At 43.8% G+C, this 22,903-nt stretch overlaps 1 protein-coding gene across 1 annotated transcript in view; it reads left to right on the forward strand.

The window, feature by feature from the left end:
* The first annotated feature begins 1,695 nt into the window (after window positions 1–1,695).
* The window catches only part of col11a1a (collagen, type XI, alpha 1a), a 62,961-nt gene continuing 41,753 nt past the window's right edge, over window positions 1,696–22,903 (forward strand). Inside the window, exons 1-8 of the mRNA XM_076138141.1 lie at window positions 1,696–2,033; window positions 6,742–6,906; window positions 7,056–7,269; window positions 9,699–9,861; window positions 17,050–17,175; window positions 18,559–18,654; window positions 19,706–19,804; window positions 21,684–21,950. Of these exons, the coding sequence (XP_075994256.1) occupies window positions 1,919–2,033; window positions 6,742–6,906; window positions 7,056–7,269; window positions 9,699–9,861; window positions 17,050–17,175; window positions 18,559–18,654; window positions 19,706–19,804; window positions 21,684–21,950 (1,245 nt within the window). The 5' untranslated portion in view covers window positions 1,696–1,918. The remainder of the gene's footprint in view (window positions 2,034–6,741; window positions 6,907–7,055; window positions 7,270–9,698; window positions 9,862–17,049; window positions 17,176–18,558; window positions 18,655–19,705; window positions 19,805–21,683; window positions 21,951–22,903) is intronic.

A 22,903-nucleotide genomic window follows, 5' to 3' on the forward strand; every position in this document is an offset into this window, starting at 1 on the left:
AGCTTGGACAAAGGCCGATACTCATTATCGTCACATCTGATAACCATTACAGGCACACATGCTATTACTGGCAACAATCATAGGCAAACACTTAAAACACACAAGATTGTTCAAATTAACCCCACTGATCCAGTTTAGTTAATCTAGTGGAATAGCTTTACACTTCTTTGTACCTTGTTGTTTATTCAGGAGATAAAACAAACCCTTACATCATTCATCACACTTGTAATTGTCCAGAATCATTGCTGCAGCCCTATACAACCTCTTTATGCACACTCACACACTACATTACACACCTGGAAACATCCTGATGTAATGATAGTGATCTGCTGCTGACCACTAAACAGCCTCAACAAAGAAACTGTAGTTTAGTGAATGAACTGTCTGAATGACTGAATCACTGAGGCTGCCACCCTGGCATGGAATATCATCTATGAAATACAATATAATACATCCTACAAGCGGAAAACTTAACTTAACGTGTGCCAATTTGGATCTGGATTACTTGGACCCCCACAAAGACCCCAGGAGGACATCAGGACCCACATTGGGAATTGCTGGCAGCCTGTTTTGTGAACCATAATAGGGTGAGCTGTAGTTTGTAACCCTCTGTGCCTAGGAGATCAAAATGGCTCTGCTCTTTTGCCACCGAGCATCCAGGAGCTTCTGATAGCATTTGGCTGGTAAAAGACAGAGGCTGTCTGGCTGAAAGGGACACACTGGATGACAGATAAAGTCTGGTCAGGATCCATGCACCTTTAAACCCCTGCAGTCTCTCTCCAGGTTTGTCTGACAAAAATATGTTCCGGAAAACTATTCTGTCTTGTTCCACTATATTGAAATTCAATGAAACATGGGGAAATGCTCTTAAAACCAGCGGGATATTGCCTTATTGAAAATGAATCCTGAAGGGCATTTTTGCCTGAACAGGGGAAACGATTAAAGGTATTTGACTGGCAGATTGTAAAATAATAATTTCCATTCTCTTCATTAAATATAGCAGCATGTTAACAGACCTTTTGTTGTCTGTTTAGCTATAAATTGTGCTTCCGGTTATTATTCGCAATATTTAGACCACTTGCTGTATAGACGACAACATGCTCTTGCCAGATGATGTCATAAGAGCAGGCAGCCTCAGGTTTCACAGGCAGTGACCCCCTTCTCCCAGTGGGGTGTGTAGGTGAGAGGAGCCATTTCTCCCTGGTACCACACACTGTTACTCTCCCTCGCAAATCCCACAACTGATATTATACTTAAGTATATGAAACTATCTGCCCACATTGCTCCTTGAGTCTGATTTAGGTTGTGTGGATGCCATCAAAGAGCTTTACACTCAGAAAAGCTGTTAAACACATGAACCAGAATAATTAGAAAGTAATACTTGTTGTGCTTTCTTCTTCTTTCACCTGTCATCAAAGGTGTAATCAACATTTTTTAAATACCTCGCATGCACAAATGTGTCATTCCATCATTCAACTTCCATGTCATGCGTTTCCCTCTTCCTCCCTCCACGCACTCAGGGGAGGGAGACTCGGGGGCGCTCTGCAGAGGTGATGGGTGGACCCGTGGAGAATTTCCAGCCCCGTGATTTGCTAATCGGGGGCTGGTTCCCTTGTCATTTTCCTGTAATCGTGGGTCTGGTTTGTGGAGCTCGCCCAGCCCCTCCTGTCCGTGGACGCACCAAGTGTACAGACTGCACTCTGTGCGTTTTGGTTAAAGCCCGACTACCTTCACTCCGAAGGCTGGGCACTGGGAAGGAGGATCGGGGGCCTCGTTGTGGCTGAGAGAAGAGGCGAAAACTCCTCACTTATGGCTTTTTTCTAGGACAGTATCCATCACATTTGGGACTGTGGAAGGGACGTCATTAAAGATCACTTGAAGTCGTCCAAAAGTTTCATTCACTTGTGGGCGCCCGATCATGGAGATGCAAAGGTGGTCCACAAGGTGGAAAACGAAAAGGTGGCTTATGGATTCCACTGTAACCGCATTCATCACTTTAATCCTGATGCTTCAGACTACCCATGTCAGAGCAGGTAAGAATATGGGGCTCCAAACATGTTTTTAATGAACTTTATCCGACCCGAGCGGCAGGAAGACACTTTGGAATCGGTAACAGATGATGGAGATTGAGGGATTGACAGATTTACCTGGACACGGGGAGAGGAGGGGGGCATGTTTACTTCACGGTCATATACACATTGTGCGCTTTCGTACATCACACCCAGAGCATTTTAAAGCGAGATTAGCGGATATGACCGTATACGTGATCGGTTTCTGGAAGCCACCAAACGCAGCGGCGAGGAATTGAAACTTTCCCCATAACAGTTTATCTCCCAGACGGATCCAAACTCATCCTCCCGGGGCGTAATTCCTTTGGTTGCGCAAAGTTTGCTTGCCAAAACACTAAATTCGTTTACGCACAATCTAGTAGCAGTTTTACGCATGAATGGCGCGTAAAATAGCGTTTTCCCCCGCCGAACAAACACATCGCCGAGTTAAGATCATCACTTTTAAGAATAGTTCGGTTGAAAAAGAAGCTCTTTGTTTGATCTGTGGTCCGCTGGGTGGATGTGGACACGGTTAGCAGGGTGGGACGCTGGACATGGACCGGACATGGATCATTCCTAACAGTCCGATGAGCTGTGCCTAATTGTATTAGATTGCAATTAAGTGTTAAATTGTGTGGTATGTAGAATATTGCAGGTGACTTTCGGAACGTTTGTTAAGAGCATTCCCCCTCTTAAATGGATGGAACAGAGTTATGTGAGGGGCAGGATGTGTTTTCCAGGGATTACAGGTTAAAAGCAGCGGTTGTGCAGAAATGAATGCTGAGTGAGTGTCAGTCTGAATGTGCAGTAAGGTGTCAGCTGACTTTATTAATCATCATTTCAGTACAATTAGTCTTTGCAGCAGCTTCAGTGGCTCTCAAAGCGCTCAGTGCACCCTGGAAGTAGACACAAAGTGGAGAGAAGCCCCCCTGTGGGTATGCAGTGGGGGTGGGCACTCACTCAGGCAGGATCACCCTTTCTCCACACTGCCCTGGTCCACACTGAAGTCCAAAACTTGGCTCCCGCTTGTGCTTCTTCCCCTCAACTTTGCACTTAGATGTTTGCTGGGCTGCAGGACAAGGCCTTGTTGTGTGAGTGGTGGGAATGCTTCCCCTCTAAGTACTGAGCAGTTATTTGATGATGGTCCTTGTCGCACTTCCCTATGATTTCAGAAGCCTTCAAAGAGCAGGGGCCTGCGTATACGTAAGCCTAGCCTGCAGCCATTATGGCCCCGAGTCACAGGGTTCAGGATCACACAGGCCGCACACCTTACACAACTTTATATGTATTGTACAGTATATTCTATTGCTTAGTATTGCAGATAAGATCTTGTAGCTTCAAAATGTCACAGGAGCTTCAAACCACTGTTATTTTCACTTAGCCTCCAGGTATTGGTTAGTTTATCCAATATAGGTGAGGATATGATCCATTATTATAAGACTGCAGTCACTTATACAGAAGGAGGAGTAACTGTGATTTTTGGAATGTGCTCAAGTCATGAATTACTTGAAGTTACTTAACCAATTAAGTCTCTTGATGCATGTAGGAATTACAACCAACACGTTCAGAAGCCCATAGAGTTATACTTCAGGCTGAATATGTCACCTTTCCTAACTCATCAACTCCAATATATATATATATATATATATATCCTGGGCGTCCTGCTGCAGGCTCTGAGTGTTCTGTATTCTCACTCCGTTTCATCACTGCAGTTTCAGGCAGCTGAAGCCTTTTCTGCAGGGTGCCCTCTCCATCTAGCAATGTACAGACACGTTTTCTCAGCCCCCAGGGCGCAGGCTCAGATGTGCATTCCAGCACTCGCAGCTAGCATTTTCATAGCCCTGTTCCTAATGTACTCAAGTGAGGACATCAACTACTTGCTGGACTTTTGTCACAATTTTTTTTGTCATACTGCCAATATTGCTTTTTCTTGTTGTATTCTGAAGTGGGTATGATCACAGATTTTGCTTTCAAGTCACCTCCCTTGCAATGAAATTACACAATTTTGAAGTGTTACCATTTTTTTTTTCAATTTTTAGAAAAACCCTCATAGCCTGATTTTGGTCCCGAGGCGAAAAAGAGTTAATGGGGAGGAAAGCAAGGGGGGGAGAAGAGTGGAGGAGAAAAAAATGCTTTCAAAAACTGAGTAGGTCGATGTGAAGTTTCCTTGGTATGACACCAGCATAAAGCCGTCTTGTTTTAGCCGGCAGCATGGTGGAAGTTAAAGGAAAGAGAGAGTGGGAGGGGAGGGGGGGGTTGTTGAGAGAGAGAGAGAGAGAGAGAGAGACATTCTGACTGAAGATATTATTAGAGTCTCAGGGAGCTGCAGGTGAAAAGGTCCTGCTCGATTTACCGGCGATTTACCGGCCAAAGACGTGAAGGCTGAAAACGACTCGGCAGGAGCGGCGGCCCTGCAGCCTCACGCCTGTGCTGCGGTGTGATAACCAATGAGATGAGGCAACATTTTTTGGCCTCTGTTCTGAGTTTTGTGTTTTGTTATCTGTCGGAACACATGATTGTCTTCAAATACGCTTTGATGTGAACACCTGTGAACACGAGAGAGATAATATCAAATTAGTCGATCTGTGTTTTATGGCCCCGCAGCCCCGCCTCAGCTATTTGCATATAATGTTCGGATGATCCAGTAATGAGCGAGATGGGCGGTCTTGCCCGGCTTTCTGGGGAAGGCTTTAGGTTTTCTCTCTCCTCTGGACAAGATGGTCCGTCCTTCCATGCCACCTGAGGTCTGATGGGAGCAATGTGTCCTGTTTGCACAGCCCTGAGGGCAAACTCACACCAGCTCATCAGATGCACCCTTTTAAAACCTGTACACACTCATTTGGCCGCCTTAATGGATTGGCCCGTATTGACATTTTCTCAGCACCTCTGTGTGAGGGTCGTAGCTTGGCCAAATTGCCACATCTGGAACGTATGAGGCCAGGAGTCTGAAGTGAAAGAAAACTCTGCAGGAACTCACAATGAGCTCCTCAGTTCACTCTCCAAAGTAAGTAGCTGGTTCCTCTTCGCAAGCTACAAAAAAGCCCAGACGGTCCCGAGTGATAGCATCTGTACCAAATAACAGTTTGCTGATTTTGCTTTCATCCTATTCTGTCAGATGTTTTTCTATTATTTTCATCAATGTTCATTTCTTGTTTTTCCTCCATGGAATTCAGACTCAGTTGGACTGTGAGGATGCTTATTCATGTTCCCTCAGTTTGATAAGTGAACACGTGTTTTGTTTGTGTTTGATCGGTGCAACAGCTACAGAAACCATCCACATCTTCAGTTATTTTGAGTTTTGTACACATTTCTCCAGTGTTGTTTGTTCTGCACATCGACGCAGCCCGTTTCTCTTCGCCTTCATCTTGAAACACTTGTGCCCCATCCGAGGTGCCGTATAGATGGAAGAGGAGGAGGCCAGATGTAGGCCAGGTCCTGCATGTGATAATGACTTCAGCATGGGGATGAGAATTATGCTGAAAAAGAAACAACCCTCATACTGGAAGCAAAACAGTGACAGATTGGCATCAAAAACTCTCTTCGACAGAACTTAAGATACTTCAAACAGTGATTTGATCGATACAGGCCAATTCAATCAGCCCGATTAACGGTCTGCCATTGTATCGCATGTTTCAGGGAGGTACTGCGATGCTGACCAGTGAAGTGAGCCTCTGTTCAAATGTTAACATAAGGATTTTTCATACAGGCCTTTATTCTAACGCCCAGTTGTGTCACTTGAACTTGCACTTACACGTAGAATGAATGAAACAACATTACTATGGGTCATGGTCTCAAAGTGCTACAATTGAGCCATATCAAGTTATTAAATAGAATCGTAGAGTTTCACCGCAGCACTTTCCCTCTCCCTCTGTCATCAAGCGAATGTTTGATACCGACCGGTTGTTTTGATGAAGAAGCATGATTGCGATGCTTTCCCATGAGTCTCCATGGTCAGCAGCGCGGCCAAACTGGCTTCTTCATGTCAAGCGTATCAGATTGGAGAGAATGTGAATCTCAGAGAGGCTCTTATAAATGTAAACGTATCCAAGTGTTATAGGACAAGTTGGCTCTGCACATTGTTCATTATTCTCTCGGTTTGGCGTTGAGTTAGATGAGCTTTCAGAGCCGTATTGATTGTAGACATGCGTTCCTCTCTTGGGGGTAATTTAATGGCTGAGCTTTGATATTTTGTTGAGGGGAGTCTGTGTATGTTTGTTGTTGATACACTGACTTCCTTTGAGGCATAACTGGATGATAGATGGGGTAAACTGTACATGTCAGTGACTCCATAATGAATCTGAAGGCCATGTTGACTGAATAATGATAACACAGCACCAGGTGGTCATTTAAGACAGGTCATTTGTCACCCACAGTGTTTGATGTGTGTGAGCTTCAATCTTTCATTAACACGATAAAGGCACCTTGCTTTTATTTTGCTTCTGCTTTGTGTTAGTTTGACTGAACAAGCCCAGATCAGATTTTCATGGAATTCAACTTTTTAATGAAAAACTTGATCTCTAACAGCTCGCATGTGTAAGCATTTATTGTTCACAGTCGCGTTTCCACGTTTCCTGGTTTGATGTCTGATTGTTGTGTTCTGCAAATGTCATAATTGCTGAGTCACACACACACACACATAAAAGAAAATCTGGTGCCCCGGCCTAATTCCTGCTTTATTTGCTCCCCTGAACAGCAGAACCAGTGGATGTGCTAAAAGTATTAGAATTTCAAAATTACCCAGAAGGAGTGACAAAAACGCCTGGATTGTGCACAAACCGAAGAGCGTCGCAGCCAGACACAGCCTACCGAGTTGCCAACCAGGTCCAGATCAGTGCCCCCACCACGCAGCTTTTCCCAGGTAATGTTGTGCCGAGTACACAGACACACAACTCATATCACTCAGTTGCACAATACTGCTTTTTCTTCAAACCCATTGCCTTCTTATAGTTCTGCCATACTGACTCTAAGCTCTTCTCTCTCTCTTCCACCCTGCTTCATTTGGTACAGATGGCGTCTTCCCTGAGGACTTCTCCATCCTGACCACTGTGCGCCCCAAATCTGGCACCCAGTCCTTCCTCCTGTCCGTATACAGCGGACAGGAAGTCAAGCAGCTGAGTGTGGAGCTGGGACGCTCCCCTGTGTTCCTGTATGAGGACCAGAATGGCAAACCTGCCCCAGAGGACTATCCCCTGTTCAATACTCTCAACCTAGCTGATGGAAAGTAAGTGGAGTCTAAAACAGGCATAATCACACATTTACAACCTGTTTGGCTCACAGTCCAAGCTAATGCAGGAGGAATGGATCAGAGTAGAGACAGAACGTTTTGGCAAGCTTGTGTTATGTTCATCTGCTTAACCAAACTAAGTGTTGAATATGGGGAAGTACTGGATTTGATAGAGTATGATGAAGACCTTTTGCTAATACTTAAACTTGTGTTCATACCTTCTAATATCAAAGACAAATCAGTTTGCAACACAGCTTGATACAAATCCTTCAGTGTATTATGGGGCAGCTGATGCTCATATTATCTTTTTATTGGCCAATCATTGCCTGCCCTCAGGCTGATTAATGGAGTGGATCTGACGTAATGTTTTGTAACCTGAGTTGGAAATTTTGCATTATGAATTCCACATATGCAGCACTAAACTCATTGAGACTTGAGGTGAAAATGAAAAAACTAGTTAATATTCAGTGCCTATCCTTCCCCTGTGATATTAGCAGATGGAGTCATTTCAGTGATATCCTGCTCTTCCTAAACCAAGTTACATTTCTCTACCAGATGAAAGATTAAAAGCCTCAAACTCTCTCTTTTTACTGTCCCCCTCATGATAAACAGCCCAGATCCATCCTTTGTTGCGCCACAGGTGCTGGTCACAGGATTATCCGTCTCATCAGGGGTTCGCGGGCATAGAGACAGAGAGACACTGGATTATTGGGGCACAGCAGGGACTGCTATGGGCAACCTGACCTTATCCATGAACTCACTGCCTCTGTTATTTTAGAGAGTGGGTAAGGGAAGGGCTGTCCTAAACCCCCTCAGATTACCTCACCCACTCAGTAAAGTGCTCTCAGATTCTTTTAGCTTGTTAGCACAGGCCTGACTATCTGCTCCCAGGTTCATAAATCCCAGAATTCTTCCTCAGAGCTTCAGCTTATCTGACACGAGCCCATGGGCAGGGTCACAGGGGAATAGTTCAACTTTACAAACAGAACCAATCTATTTATTAGTCAAACATGTAATCCTAACCGGGTATCATGAAGTCCGTACTCACAGCCAGAGTTGTGTTTGTCCTGTCAGGCTGTTTTGTGACCCCAGTGCGTTTGTGACCCTCTTGTCTAAAGAGCAATGCTTCATGGTTTGGATGCATTCCAGCTCCAGGCATTGTCCAACTCTTCACAAACGACAGCTCAGGCTGGGTTCTGACCCTGTGGATGTATTGTTGTTACTAAGTAGTGTAAAGCAGGCTTGAATAGAGAGCCGTAACGATTATACTGCTAAGGTGAAAGACAGCGTTATCATATTCTTTAAAGAAAATAGTAGAATTTCTAGTGAGCCACAGTGTATACAGTAGCTTTCACACACACACACACACACACACACACACACACACATACGTTAAGAGATCATATTTGTGTTTGCTTTACAAACACATTGTAACTCTTTCTATCGGTTTGAAAAGTTTCAGAAATCATCCACACCACATCAGAGTCTGCATTTGGTTCATTACCATCTGCAGTGACTTTAATCCTTCCTGCTGTGTTGCAAAACCCAAAGAGTTTGCACCTTTATTATCCCCGTAAACTCAATTACTTGGCTTGGAATAGCTCCATGTGATCTAGCTGTTCAAATGAATTAAACCTTTTTGGGTTGATGTCATCAGTGCCCTTTGTTCCTCTGCTAATAAGAAGTGCCAAAGCAATTCTTAATGTGGGATCAGATATAGTTGGATTGCTGTTAGAAGCAATTTGTGTGCACATTTTCTCATATTGCCATCTTGAACCTCGGTTGTGCCAGGTCATCTTTCATTTCATAACACTGTTTTGACTGTGCGACTCCCGCTTTGGCAAGGCAGGCCTTCCCAGATCCCGACACACACTTTCCACAATGTTCACCATGTCTGTCATGTCGAGTAACCCAGAAGGAGGATTAAGTTTGGAGTTTAATGAGTGTAATCCCGTGTTAAACAGGGCCAAAGTGTGGGGGCAAGAATGTGGTCCACTGCTGCCTGGTATGTAATAGCCTTTAAGTGCAGTGGCAAATGTTCCGGAGGTGAGGGAGGTGTCAGACTCACGTGTGACCCCGGTTAACCCTTTGCATCCCTGGGTGGTGTTGATTATTGATCGAAACTTACAGTACGATACGAAAATCAAGATTCTTGGTGCATCCGCTCCTATAATGAATGGCAACATATGGCAGAATTGTGTGAGGGTCTGTATTTTCATGAGGTGTGTTATCAGGTTTGTTGTGATGTATTATGGGCAGATTATAAGAAGTATTTTAGCTTTATATGCACTAGAATGTCCGAGGTTCCTAAAGAGACAACATGGTGAAGAAATGTAACCACTTGCTGCATTTTCAAAAAGGTGAATTTTGTTTAAATTCCTGAAATTCCAGAATCCCTCAACTCTCCCTCTTGTGTCTTTGACCAGGTGGCACCGCATAGCCATCAGCGTGGAGAAGAAGACGGTCACCATCATTGTAGATTGTAAGAAGAAGATCACCAAGCCCCTCCTCAGGAGTGACCAGGCCTCCATCAACACCAATGGAAATACTGTATTTGGCACCAGGACCCAGGATGGAGAGGTTTTCCAGGTAAAGCTGGCATTTGTCTCTGACCTGCCTTGTATTTGACAAAGGGGGTCTGAGAGAACCATTGGGATGTATCTGAACTTTGAGATACTGGTGATACTGGGGTTATGTTTGCATTCAAAAGGCACATTTCTTCTCTTTCTTGCTCTGCTCTGAGTCCCAGATCTATAAGTCCCATATCCAAGCCTACAGTGCTGTCAGCCTTTGATGCTCCCAAAAAAGGAATGTGGAGATAATAGAAAACAGGGCCGTTATGTAGCTCTATATGATTTTTATGTACAACTTCACACACAGCACATACTTGAGGGCTTTCATTTATATGGCAGATTAGTGCAGATCCTATCAGTGACTGAAAGGACAGATGGAAGCGTTTTGAGACATTTATTCCTTTTGTCCTTTGAATGGAGGCTCTAGAGAAACAGGAAGCTTTATGAAATGAAATGGCACCGGCACAGGGAAATGGGATGGTGAGGTTGTATGAAGTGGAGGGCTATCGGTGTGACCTGATAAGCTTGTCCACACTCGGGCTGAGTTTCTGCAGTTGCTCAGTTCTGAAGGCGGTCGTTTACCTCCTGCTTTGCGTTTCTTGTAGATGTATTTACCAAGAAATCAGCATGGATCAAACTGATGTAATAGGTAGTTCTTCTTCTGATTCAGTAAAATTCTGACCCTTTGTACTTCCCTGTTTGAGGAGTTGGAGCCGAGTCAGCTTTTTGTACGTCATTATTGCTGGCTTGTACACGTGCAGGTTTTACGGTGCACCTCCTGGACTTCACAGCACCTTTGTTAAAGCTTCATTTTACCCAGTAATTACAGACACTTAGTGACATAGGACCCCCATTTTTCTTGGTCAAGTACTTGCTGTCAGAATGCAGCTTCACAAGTTAGGGGTTCACTGAAGGCTGGACTTCTTGGAATGCCTCCTTGCAGATGCATTGACCCGAAATGTTGACCAAGTGAAGAATGAGTCGCAAATGTATTTATTAATATTTCCTTTGAAATTTGAAATGATATCAAGGTGGCCTCAGTTTCTGCCTTCTCTCTTTTATAATAGATGAGTGGTTGCTGTTTGCCTGTGTTGAACCAGGAGAAAGCTGCAGCCTCTTACTTGTGATGAGCACTAAGGGAAATGCAAAAGCTACATCTATTGCTGGGCTGATTTAGTTTAGTTTAGGAACCGTCACTTGTTTTAGTAAAATCCATATAAATAGAAAGTTGACAGTAGAGCATTTGTAAGGACCAGCTTTGCTACTTTGAGTGTCTTAGTGCCTCGTGACTGAGTTGCTGTGCTGATTCTGCTTTGAGACACAGTTCTTCCAGAGGTGGGCACTGCCATGGGGGTCAGGCATTTGTAAATACTGACGGACAATGGCTGAATTGTCATGAGGGACCGAAACTCACAACCTGCTGCGGTGGGAAGTAAAGGTCAAAGAAAGGCTGCATGGGGGCTGTGTTTACTCCTGAGAGAGTGCTGGTTTGTTTATGGCCGGTGGGAATGACGACTCATTATTCTGCCATGCCACGATTTGATTTACTGCCTTTTCTGCCGTTGTTTTAAAGTCGTTTCAACCAGCGTGCCTTGTTGTTGGGTCGCCACGGTGACCCAATGTGGCGTACGTACTACAAGGTTGCTTATGTTGCATGTGACATGAAGTTGATTCTACTCATTATAGTAATATGAGCCCAAGTTTAGACGAACATTTTAGACCGAATGATATCACTGTGTCATATTTCTCCACACAGATGATGCAGTGACTGTTTGATTTGCTTTCCTATCGCCTGTCAGTTTTGATTGGGGTTTATGAAAGTGAACTAAAGCCAACATTTGTATAAAACATAGTGTGCCCAGTCAGAGGCCGTCCAGTGGAATGGCTGAAAATAGGAGCCATAAGTCAGCTAACAGGGTCTTCACTGTGTGGTTTTTGGAACAGCTCTCCTGTCTGTTCTCTGTTCCTGCTCCTGCTCTCTTAGGAGATCCACAGCCCATTGCATGCTGGGATATATATGGTAAGGAAATACCTCAGGCTTGTGTATTCAAGGCGAGGGTAAAAATGAGAAAATAAATTAGTCAGTGTCACTTTTGTAGGGAGGTGTGGGTGCGGTCTCTTCTTTACTTTATGGGTCAAAGTGGTGCTTATTGGATGGATGTGATGTGAAATATGACATAATTTAGTAGGAATACATTGCACTGTCTTAGCAATGAGCATTTTCCACATCTTATGACCAAATACCTAAATCCAATAAGAATGTGCTCCCATTTTCATACCCTTATTTTTGTCCATTTTTCATAAGCGCCTATTCATGCCATACCGGCCTCAGGTTAGTGGAGGCGACCACCGCTGCAAAGGGATCTGGTTTAGATGAATAGGAGTCTTTCATTGCCCCATCAGACCTTCCTCGTTTCCTCGTCTCCTCCCTTCCCTAAATATTCTCGAACCCTCCACCACTGCCTCCTCCCTCTCCCTCTGCCTCCTGCCCCCCCCCCCCAAACCTTGCCAAAGCCATGAGACTGTCTATTCATGCCTGGCTGACACTACCTGTCCTAACGTAGCGCTCCCATATGCATACCTCGCTATGCCCTCTATTCCTGGAAGACAAACATCCATGAGTGCTGGGTTTGTCTGCGCTGGAAGACCTGATGCTTCTGTGGGGTTTCTGTGGTTGCTACATCAATAAAACGCTGAAATGATCCCTGGGCATGAAGTTAGTCAGCTCAGTCTAAACTTGAAACAATGACAAAGCTATGTTGAAAGCATTGTGTGCAAAAACTCAACTCCATCTGCTTCAGTCTTCTTTTTGGTCATATTTTTGATGCTTGAGCAGCTTTTGCCTTTTCCTGTTGGGGAGCTTTACTGTAAAGACTTTCAGGAAGGGATGGCTAGTAGTTGCATGCGGGGGTCTAATTACAGCGGAGTGTAGCTGGACTAAAGGTATGTTGCCCTGGGCAGAGGTATGTCAATGGCCCCCAATAGTGACGACGATTTGTGTTTTGATTTGGCCACTGATGCCCTGTACTTACAACATGTAATGGTATTTAAAAGACTAACGAGAGGATTGAAGTTACCCCCCTTGCAGCTCCTCTAGAAATCAAATCATGCACAACTATACCCTTTGAATTCTGTTGTGTGTATTTATATCCCATTTGTGATCTGTGGTCAGGATGAGGTCAAGGTAGAAGATGGGGCTTTTCTAATAATGTGGCAAGCATAATACTAAATATTAAAGCAAAGGAGAAGCCTAATGAGACCTGTTGAGTGGTAGACAGTGATAAATGTATCCATTCTTCATTATGTCATCATACACACATGTTCTACACATGTCAATGATCCATATCTAATTTTCATGGCTCCATTTGAAGTGAGCACTGCCAAGAATTTGCCGAGAATAGACAATATTAGCTTTTGCAGATGAAGCTGATGTCTGTAACGGTCCACAGATCTCAGCTGTTGATCTTGACCTTGTTTTTCCCCTTCAGCCTCTCACTTCTCTCACCGACCTGTAACACTGCAGCCGTTATCACATGTAGTCCCGTAAGGCTTGTGTCGGCCCATTACTGTGCTCTGCTCTAGAGAGGAGGGGCATATTTCCCAGCCCTGGCTTTGCTCCAGGTTGCCAAAGGCTTTTATCTCAGCAGTCCACAATGGAAGACAGACCCAGAGCCCCAGCATAACTCTCCCCAGGTGTTCCCCTGCCGCAAAACATCTTTTACCGTCCCAGCTGCTCTCGCTAAATCCCTGCCTGTCTGTCTTCCTGCCTTCCTGGGTTGACATCAGTTTCTTAGTTGTCCTTGCTTGGCATTGTGAGTTGGCTCTTTGTTTGTTAGGTGATTATTTTCGGAAGTTTGTAATGGTAAAAGAAACTTGTCCATGTGAGTGCTTCAACTATAGCCAAACATACACACACATGCAAGTGAAGTATACTTTAAGGTCTCTCATCAAGAAGTAATACATTGATGTCTTAAATTAACTTTTGGTTATCATTTGTTATGGATTACAATGTTCCCTTTCTTCCTTTCTTTCTTTCTTCCTTTCTTTGTTTCCGTGTGCATGCACAGTAAAATGGGCCTGCCATGACACGTCGCTCAAGCTCTCCCATGAATAAGGTCATAATCAGAAGTTCCCAAAATAGGTGTTTATATCCAAGTCCAGGGTATTGGACATGATGTCTCCTCTGCCTATTTGTGTGCAGACGGGTGGCTTCAGACATGGACTAATTAGAGCTGACCGTAGACTGGGTTCAAGCATCCACTGTTGGTCTTAGGACGACACATGAGGTAATACGTGTCAACTTAACTCAGGCCAAGGCTTGATCTCTGTTTGGTTTGTCCAGTCTGCTGCCTAATGTGCCCATGTGCATAATTACCTTATACCTAGCCAAGGATTAAAACACTCAACTCAAGCTTTGTTCTTTTGCAACAAATAGGTATGACTGCCCCTTTTTAACTTGGCTGCTGATTTGTTTGTAGTTACTTTAAAGCAATATGTTTTGGGAACTACATCACTCTTACTTTGAGCTCACTGTTGCCTCACTTTTCCTACAACATTTTTCAAATTAAGGCTATTGAGAGCCTTGGGCCAAACATGCATTACTCTTTTCTCCCATAGGTCAGTTTGAAGCTCTAAATTGCCAATAGGTGTGTGTGTGTGTGTGGGAGTGTGAATGAACTTGTCTGTTTCTATGTGTCGGCCCTGTGATTGACCAGTGACTTGTTGGGGTTGTACCCTGCCTCTTGCCCAACGGCTGCTTGGATAGGCTCCACCCCCATGTGACCTTGAACAGGATAAGTGAACATAGAAAGAATGGGCGGGTTTTTGTTAAATGTAAGAACTCCTTATGAAGAATTATTGCTTAGCGTCCTGAAGACAAACTTTTGGTGTACTGCTCCCTTTAGCCAACATGTGGCAAGAGGTTTTGCACTAAAAGAATCTCAGACAGATTTATCCATTGTTCAAACTAATGCTATTGTAGTGAGCAAATGTAATACAGTGTAGGTGACGTACAGTTTTGGACCCAATGAGCATTTAAAGGAGGACTGTGATTGGTTTGCCAAACCAGAAGGTTTGATGCGGTCACCGTCTTTGAAAAATGAGAAATGGGCCAAAGAACCTGTAGGGGCAGATGGTTAAATCATAGTTTGTCTTGACTTGACGTGACAGTTTTAGCTTGGTTTATTTGGATAAGTCTGCATCTTGGTGGTTAAGGACTGAGAATGTATTCAACCAGAGAAAGAGTGCAGTTAAAAAATAACATTCCAGCCTACAGGGAGGAATCTCTTGCATCTTCAACTGTCAACCTGGATGTGTGCATGATAGATGGTTGCAGAGAAAGTCTGAAGGTGCACTTTTGTTTTCCTATGGGACAAGCCTTAGCACATGGGTGTTTACACTATGCTAGATGTCAAGGATCCATAGCTCAGGGAGAACACACTTACACACATTCACATTCTCATGACAAGTTGCAGCCTGATTCTTTCCTCTCCTGTTTCACCGCCACTTGTCTATGCTTATCTGCAACTTATAGTCTCCCTCCATACACAAGTGCATGAGGATTTTACCCCAAGGCCCAGGCACCCCGCTGTGCTCCTGCCTGCCAAGGATCCAAAAACATTCTTCTTTATCCACTTTCCAAGATCTTCCTCTACTGTCTTGTCTATACTTTGGTTCCAAAACGCCCTTCAGGAAGTCACTTCTTGCTAAATCCAGACACTTTAGCCAGAATGGTCGCCCTCCTGCTGTGGAGCTGTGTGCTTTGGCCCTGTGACTGACAGTAAGACGAGACCAGACAGTCCTGGAACAGTGTCAGGCATTGTGGTGTCCCATCCCAACCATAGGGAACACAGTGGTTTTGGGTGACTTTTACAAACCATGTTCAAGGTTTAAGTTTTGACTCCTTCTCCCCATTGTGATGTTTTCATGCAGTGCTGTTGTGTGTTGTTTTATTGTGGTCTGCGCTCCCATTGACCAAATTTAGAGATGGCTAAGTTTGGCTTCATATATTGACCCTTGACATTCATTGGGCCAGACATGTGGTCTTGTGGCTTTCCTAAAGAGCTGACAAACAGATTTGATTTATATAAATGAATCCCTTTAGCCATTTTGATTGTTATTATATTGTTAGCATCTCTGGGTCGTGAATGAGAGTAGGATGGTGTGTGAGATACATTTAGGAAGATTATGGCAGTGATACAGCTGCTGTACCAGACAGTTGTGGTAAAGTGGTCCACCGACATTCCAGCTGAGGTTGTTGGGACTCACACTGAGGCAAAGGGAAGGAGTTTGGACATTGTGAGGGATGTCTACCATGGGAGGTGTTCTGGGTATGTCCAGCTGGGTGGAGAGCAGGGTGCAGACCAGGAGAGATTGTATAAGTCTTGTGATCCCCCAGGAAGATCTAGGGTTCTCCACAACCTCTTACTGGACCGTATTTCAGATCAATAAATGACCATCACAGCCTCTGCTAGGTTTTTTTTTACTGCTGCATGCTTTTGTCTTGATGATACATATGTGTTTGATTTCCTAGATAAACCCTGGTGTTGATAATAACAATTGTCCTCGTGTCTGAACCAAGTTTCCTCCCTGCACCATGTGTGAAGTGTGTCCCAAGCTGTTTAATCATATGGGGGGGGGCTTTACTCTGCCAGACTCCATAAGTGTATGGGAGCGCAGAGATATGATCTATAATTTTAGATTTACATTTATGCCACTGCACTGTGTGTGTGTGAGCAAGATGAGACATGATTCTGCTGTCTGTGACATCAATGCTTTGCTTTTCCTCCTTCTGCCAGTGTTTCCTCTCCAGTTTTGCACAAAGCATAGGCAACTTTCTAGAAAGCAAACAAATGTGAATTGCCTTTTCCAGCAGTAGAAGAAGCAGTCATCATTGGCATGGTTTACAGTGACATCATGTTCTACTAAGACCATGTAAACAATACTGGAAGTGTTAATGGCAGAGCTGTGCACAGTAACTATACTACACAATATTTTGTGGCACTGCTGCTGCACAGGTCCCTTTTTCAGTCTTACTTTTTTGTGCTTCTGCTTGAGTGCCTCCCCTGTTGGATCAGACTTGCCTGGGTTTGTCAGAGCCTTTGGCATGCATGTCCCTCTTGTAGTTCTTAAAAAGTCTGGCATTCTGGCCAAACTCTAGAACTGTATGGGAATATTAAACTGACTTCTGTTTCTTTTTCTGCAGGGTGACATCCAGCAACTTCTGATTGTGGCCGATCCCACCGCTGCATACGACTACTGTGAACACTACAGCCCAGACTGTGATACTCCCCACGGTGATTCAGTGCAGGCCCAGGAGCCCGAGCCCGAGGTCAGCCAACCAGGGAGGGTGGGGGAGATTCCGCATGGCACGATTTGAGGGTCTTGACTGATTTTTGATTTCCTAGGTGGAGAAGTTTGAGGAGTTTATAGCATGTGGTGCTTTAACCTGTGCATTGCCAAACGCACCACGGCTGTCAGGGTTCAGTTAAACCTGTGTAGTTTTTAATTTCGGCGTAAGAATTGACACACACATGAATTGTTTCAACAAAGGGTTTGAACGTAGCAAAAGAGGCTTCCGGGTTCAGCTTGTATTTATTAGATCCTGGGAAATTCCCTTGGAGGATCTGTTGAACGTCTTAACGAGCCTTAGATTCTGCATCCACTTTACTTTGGTCTTCTTCTGTGACTGCATTTCATATATTTACATGTGCGTGCGTGTGTGTCCGTCCAAGCTGCAGGGTTTCTACAGCATTTATAGGTACTTTACATACTTTGATAGCTAAAAAGCAAGTTTACGTAGAGCAGAGGAAATTGAAATTAATTATTATTTAGCTGTGGTTTTTAGTAGCATGAGGTAAATATGAGGCTAAGATTAGAGTGCAGAGCCTGAATCTGGGCCAACTGCTCTGAGATCAAACCATGTAAGATTCCTCTGATTAGTGGAGAGATTCATCCTGGCAAACACTGCATGTCATCATTTTTCAGCGGTTAGGTTTCGTGTCATGTTCAGACTGAACATCCGAGTTGCAGTGAAGAGTGATTAACTTTTATAGCCAGAGTAATCATATGTAAACTACGGTGTCTTCTCGGTGAATCAGACCCCTTTAATCTGGCGCAATAGAAGTCGTGAAGGATATAATTTACGTGCTCACAGTGAGAAAGTTCCATTACGATATCCTTGTAAATCCAGCTGGTATTTTTGTGTTCACCTTCAGTTTACGAGCTTTTAAACATCACATCTGTTTACTTGTTTTGTATAGCCTAGTGGTGATTTACCCACATGGCGAGTTTCAGCGTTTGTTTGTTCATCATATTAAGACAAATATGTCCTGTGGAACCATTTGGTTTTGATTTGAGTAGATTTGGATGATCAGCTGTAATAGAACAGAATTGTAATGCATTCTGACATGCATTACATTGTAGCATTGTAGCATTGTATATGCTATGCTATGTGTGTAACTATAATAATGCACTAATATTAATCTGCAGTCTTGCATATTTGACTAAAACATAACAGCATTCGAGCAACAGAATGCAGATAAACATCATCCATTCATGTTGTGTGCAGTAAATAATGACTTTAAAAGATTGGACTTATCTAGCTGCACATGTGTCTCACTTTGGATGATATGTGACATTTGTATCATCAACTTGCTGCAAACGCACTCTGCTAACGCTAACACTCCCTCCTTCTCTCTCTCAACCTCTCCAGTACACTACTGATGATTTACATTACTCTGACTTCTATGATTACTCTGAGGGAACCACAGACATCGTTCCAACTGATGATGAGTATTCTGAGCCACAGGTAAATGAAAAAGGGAAGCTTAAAGAAGAAAGATGTGTTTCCTTCTCGTTTTGTCAGTCGTCTCTTTCTCAGTTCGTCCTGTGTGTCATCAGTGTGTTTCAAGTGTGTCGACATGCCACAATACATTTAATTCTTGGCTGGGTTTTGCCCACAGTTAAAAGTTAGACAGATGAAGATTGACTTAGTGGTGTGCATGTAAACATACTCAGTGTATCAGTCCTCCATGTCTGGGTTTTATGACTCTGCTTTCTTCTGCCATCTGCTTTGAGTGTTTTGTTGCGTTTCAGCATTTCTTTCAAACTATTATATACATTACAACTTCAGTAAAAGTTCACATCGCTTGACTGCAATAGTTGAAAGAGATGCTGAAACGCAAATCATTTGTGTTTTGTTGTTTTGCATCCATCCCAGATTGTCGCAGACATATGTGTCCCATAATACTTCTTTGTGTTACATGAAAGGTCCGATCCTCAGTTGTTATACAGCACCTTTTGGCGTCCCATATAATTGTTGTCCACGGCCGGCAGTTACTGGAACGTGGACCACATGGGGCGCCGATGCGCTGTACACCAATTGTGGATGGTGCCTTTAAATCATTTCCTCTTTTGAATGTTTGTCTTAGTGTTTCTTGTCACCGCAACTTCTTCCAGAGAAAGAAACGTAGTGTCTCCATGAAAAAGAAGAGGAGCAGAAAGTCCCTCAGTAAAACTAAGGCCAAGCCCTTAAAGTTCTTGGCTGCCAAAAAATCCCCAGCTAAAAAGTTTGCCGCTAAGAAGAAGCGACAGATGCATGGCTACCAGGCCACAGCGCCGGCACGACACAGAGGCAATTTTAGGGTAAACGATCAAGTAAAGAAAAGACCGAATCCCATCAAGATCTTCCCCGCCTTGGAGTTTTGGAGGGAAGATCTGTGATGGTAGAATGACTCCCCCTAACCTCTTTTCTGTAGAAGTAGCAGGAGCCAGGACCCCCTAGCAAACAACCTCCTGTGTTGTGCCTCTTGTGTTAACCCTCGCTTTATTCTTCTTTCCTTTTTTCAACATGACTCAAGCTAAACAATGTAGAAGGAGAGTACAATACAGACTTTGACTACGGAACTATAGATGATACTCAAACTCAGTCTCCCATTGCCACAAGCGGACCCCATGAGGTAATTTCTCTTTTTTCATCTCATCTACGTTTAAAGTTCGGGGTGTTAGGGGTTTGGGGGGAATGAGGGCCTGGAAGACTTTACCCGAGGAAGTACCTGGTATGAAATGGCAAAGACACAACCTTTGAAAGCAACCGATGTGTCTTTTGGTGGGTGGCAGAGCTGATGGACAGGGGGAAATCTTTCACAATGTCCAATGTCAGAAAGCTACAGCCTAGTTCCTCCACTGCATAGGCAATGTTTCTAGGGATGCACTGCATACTGGGAAACTAATGTAGTGGAGGGGGGTTGTATCTTTTTGTCATTCGATTCAGTTTTGGCTCAGGCTGCAGCTTTTTATCAGCGTTCAGTGTTGGACGGTGAACTCTCCACTCATGTCATATCAGTGACTAATGCTTGATCTTTCATCTGAAGCGATCGCGTCTCTGGATGGATCAGGACAGAAATGTAAAATAACAAGCCAACATCTGCCACACTTATGTTCAAAATATGTTTTAAAGATTTGGAAAGTTTATATTTGGACATGATTTGTCTTCCGACGTTCACATCTAACATGCTAATAGGAAGCAGACATGTTTGAGTGAAGCTAGCACTTGCTGGTTTTCCCAGACTGCCTGTCACAGAGAACATGCAGACAACGCTGTGTTGCCCCCCCAGCCACATTGCCTTGCCTGCTTTTATTACCCAGACACACTGGATAGCCGACAAGAGCTGCAGCCTGACCCCAGATTAAAAGAAGATGATGAAGGTTGAGCCTCTCTTGGTCTGTTTAGCGTTACTTGCTCTGTGGTCCAAGCTGGGGTTTTGACTCTGATCATTAGTTCTGACACATTTATGTATCTGTGTGAGAACCATGATCAATCAGCAAAGCCAGAATCTCCTCACAGCCAGTTACCAACCAACCTGCATCATCTACCACAGTGTTTGCCAAAGTGGATGTTATATTTTTACAATAATAACTGTAAATGCATCGATTTTGTTGCCCTGCAATGCCAAATCCACTGCGATCACTGTTTGGAATGAAATAAATAGTTATGCCATGTGATTGTTGCTGTAATACTTGTGCCAAATACAAAGTGAACCATGATACACTAATAATGGATCAAATATGCCTGCAAAATGTGTTTATGGGCAAGAAAGGCTCTCTGTGTATCTTGATCTACTTTGTATGCGTGCACAACTACAGCCTGATGAATCTAAAAAAGCATCTAATGTCATTTCAGACACACTTGATCTGTTTCAGCCTTTCTTTACTGTCTGTATCAACATGTTATGTGGTATGATGGGGAAGGAAAGAAGGCTGAGATCACATCAACTCTGTCTTATCCATGTAGAACTCATGAGCTGTTAATTGTCAAAATTTGATAATGATTTCATTCAATCATTATGGTAACACTTTATTTATTCCTTTGTGTTATTTGTCATTTTGTTTAAAACGCAGTGAACCAGACTAAGGACTTTATTGTCTCTCATGACTCTCTCATATTACATGATGATGGAATTGTTCATGACATCTGTTAATTTCTAAAAGCAATCATAATACCATGCTTTTGTGGTTAAATTAGTTAATAGTTAGACAGTAAATAGATTTTGTCGTTGTTTTTAGCGACTTTTAAAGTCTTGTTTCATATTCAAATCACTCAGCACTACCAATCCATTCATTCATTTAAGTTAAGATTGTTCTTTAGCTGTTTTAGAATAAATAAGGTGTTACCTTTACTATTCTCTAGATAAATGTTTCTACATGTGCTAAATTCATTTGCAATCTGCTTTGATAACATCTAAAAAGTCTCTTTGCCTTAATTGCTTAACTAACCTCCCTATTTCCCTGATTGCTCACCATTACTGCTGCCCCCTTCCCTTGGGTAACCCCTAAAAGGCTGTGGAGGAAGACGTGGTGGGTGAATATGTCACCGATGCCACTCCCATTGTACCGGAAACGGTGGACAACGTGGACACTGCGACAGAAGCGTATGACTTTAAGGAGTATGACCTAAAGGAGTATGACTTGGGCGAGGTTGACAACAAATTGTATGATTACGGGGCGTATGATGAGTATGGCATGGCCCCTCCCAGAGCCACCGCAGCCTACGATGATCAGGTGGGGCCCGGGGTCGCTGCTGAAACCGACGTTTCTGAGAGCGCCGTAAGTATCGCACCCCAACCTGGTGGCCAACCGAGGGCGAGGGGTGTGTGCATGCAAGATCAGCATGTGTGCGGGAGCCTGTGTGTGTCATCGTCTCAGTCTGTCTGTATTAGGGACTCACTCTTTCTTTCAGTGCCCACCCACTTACTCGGTGGCTTGGCATGGGAAATGTGTCATTGTCAGTGTGGAGTCAGTATCGCCTCTCTGTCTTCCTCCTATCTTATTGGTTTGTGATTAGTTAGGTAATGACTGACAGCTGTGAGACAGTGCATGTGAAACAGAAATCATCCAGGCGCACACACTCACGTGCCGTCTTCCTCTTCCTTCTTTCTTCACCTCTCCACACACACACACACAGTCTATGTCAGCCCAACCTGCACCCCACCCTCCCATCGCCCCTAATCAGCCCCACCTCCACACCACTCCTCCCGCCTCTCTCATCTCTCAGCAGTCATATCCAAATCCTCCCTCTCCTCTTCTGCCATTTTAACAAGCAGCCTGCCGGTGACATTTGCCTCCTAGTGTGCCCCAGGATACAACAATTAGCTCATAACACACAGCCAGCTGTCTGCAGACTGCATACACGCCTACAGATTGCACAAATACAGATACAATAAAGGCACGGATTCCTTTCTGCTCATCCTTATCCTTTTATTAGTAATTTGCTTCACACTTTGTCTTCATCTTTAGGCTTCTGGTCCTGGTTGGTAACTAAAATTTGCTCACAGTAGCATCAGCAAACACTACTTTATCTCTGTTTACATTTCAGTATTCATACCATGTGAGGCTTCTGTCTTTATTGGTCATTGATTCCTTTTTAGTACCACCTTACACACACTCAACACTCACACAGACTCAAGCAGACTCACATCCGACCCCCACCTTCTTCAACTCCAGCCCCATAATCACTTAAGCACACACAGTGGATCCCCCTCTAATGAAACAGCAGCAGT

The sequence above is a fragment of the Genypterus blacodes genome, unplaced genomic scaffold (genome assembly GCF_046128005.1).
Source record: "Genypterus blacodes isolate CSIRO-AG114 ecotype Tasmania unplaced genomic scaffold, CSIRO-AGI_Gbla_v1 ptg000348l_1, whole genome shotgun sequence".
Lineage (NCBI taxonomy): Eukaryota > Metazoa > Chordata > Actinopteri > Ophidiiformes > Ophidiidae > Genypterus > Genypterus blacodes.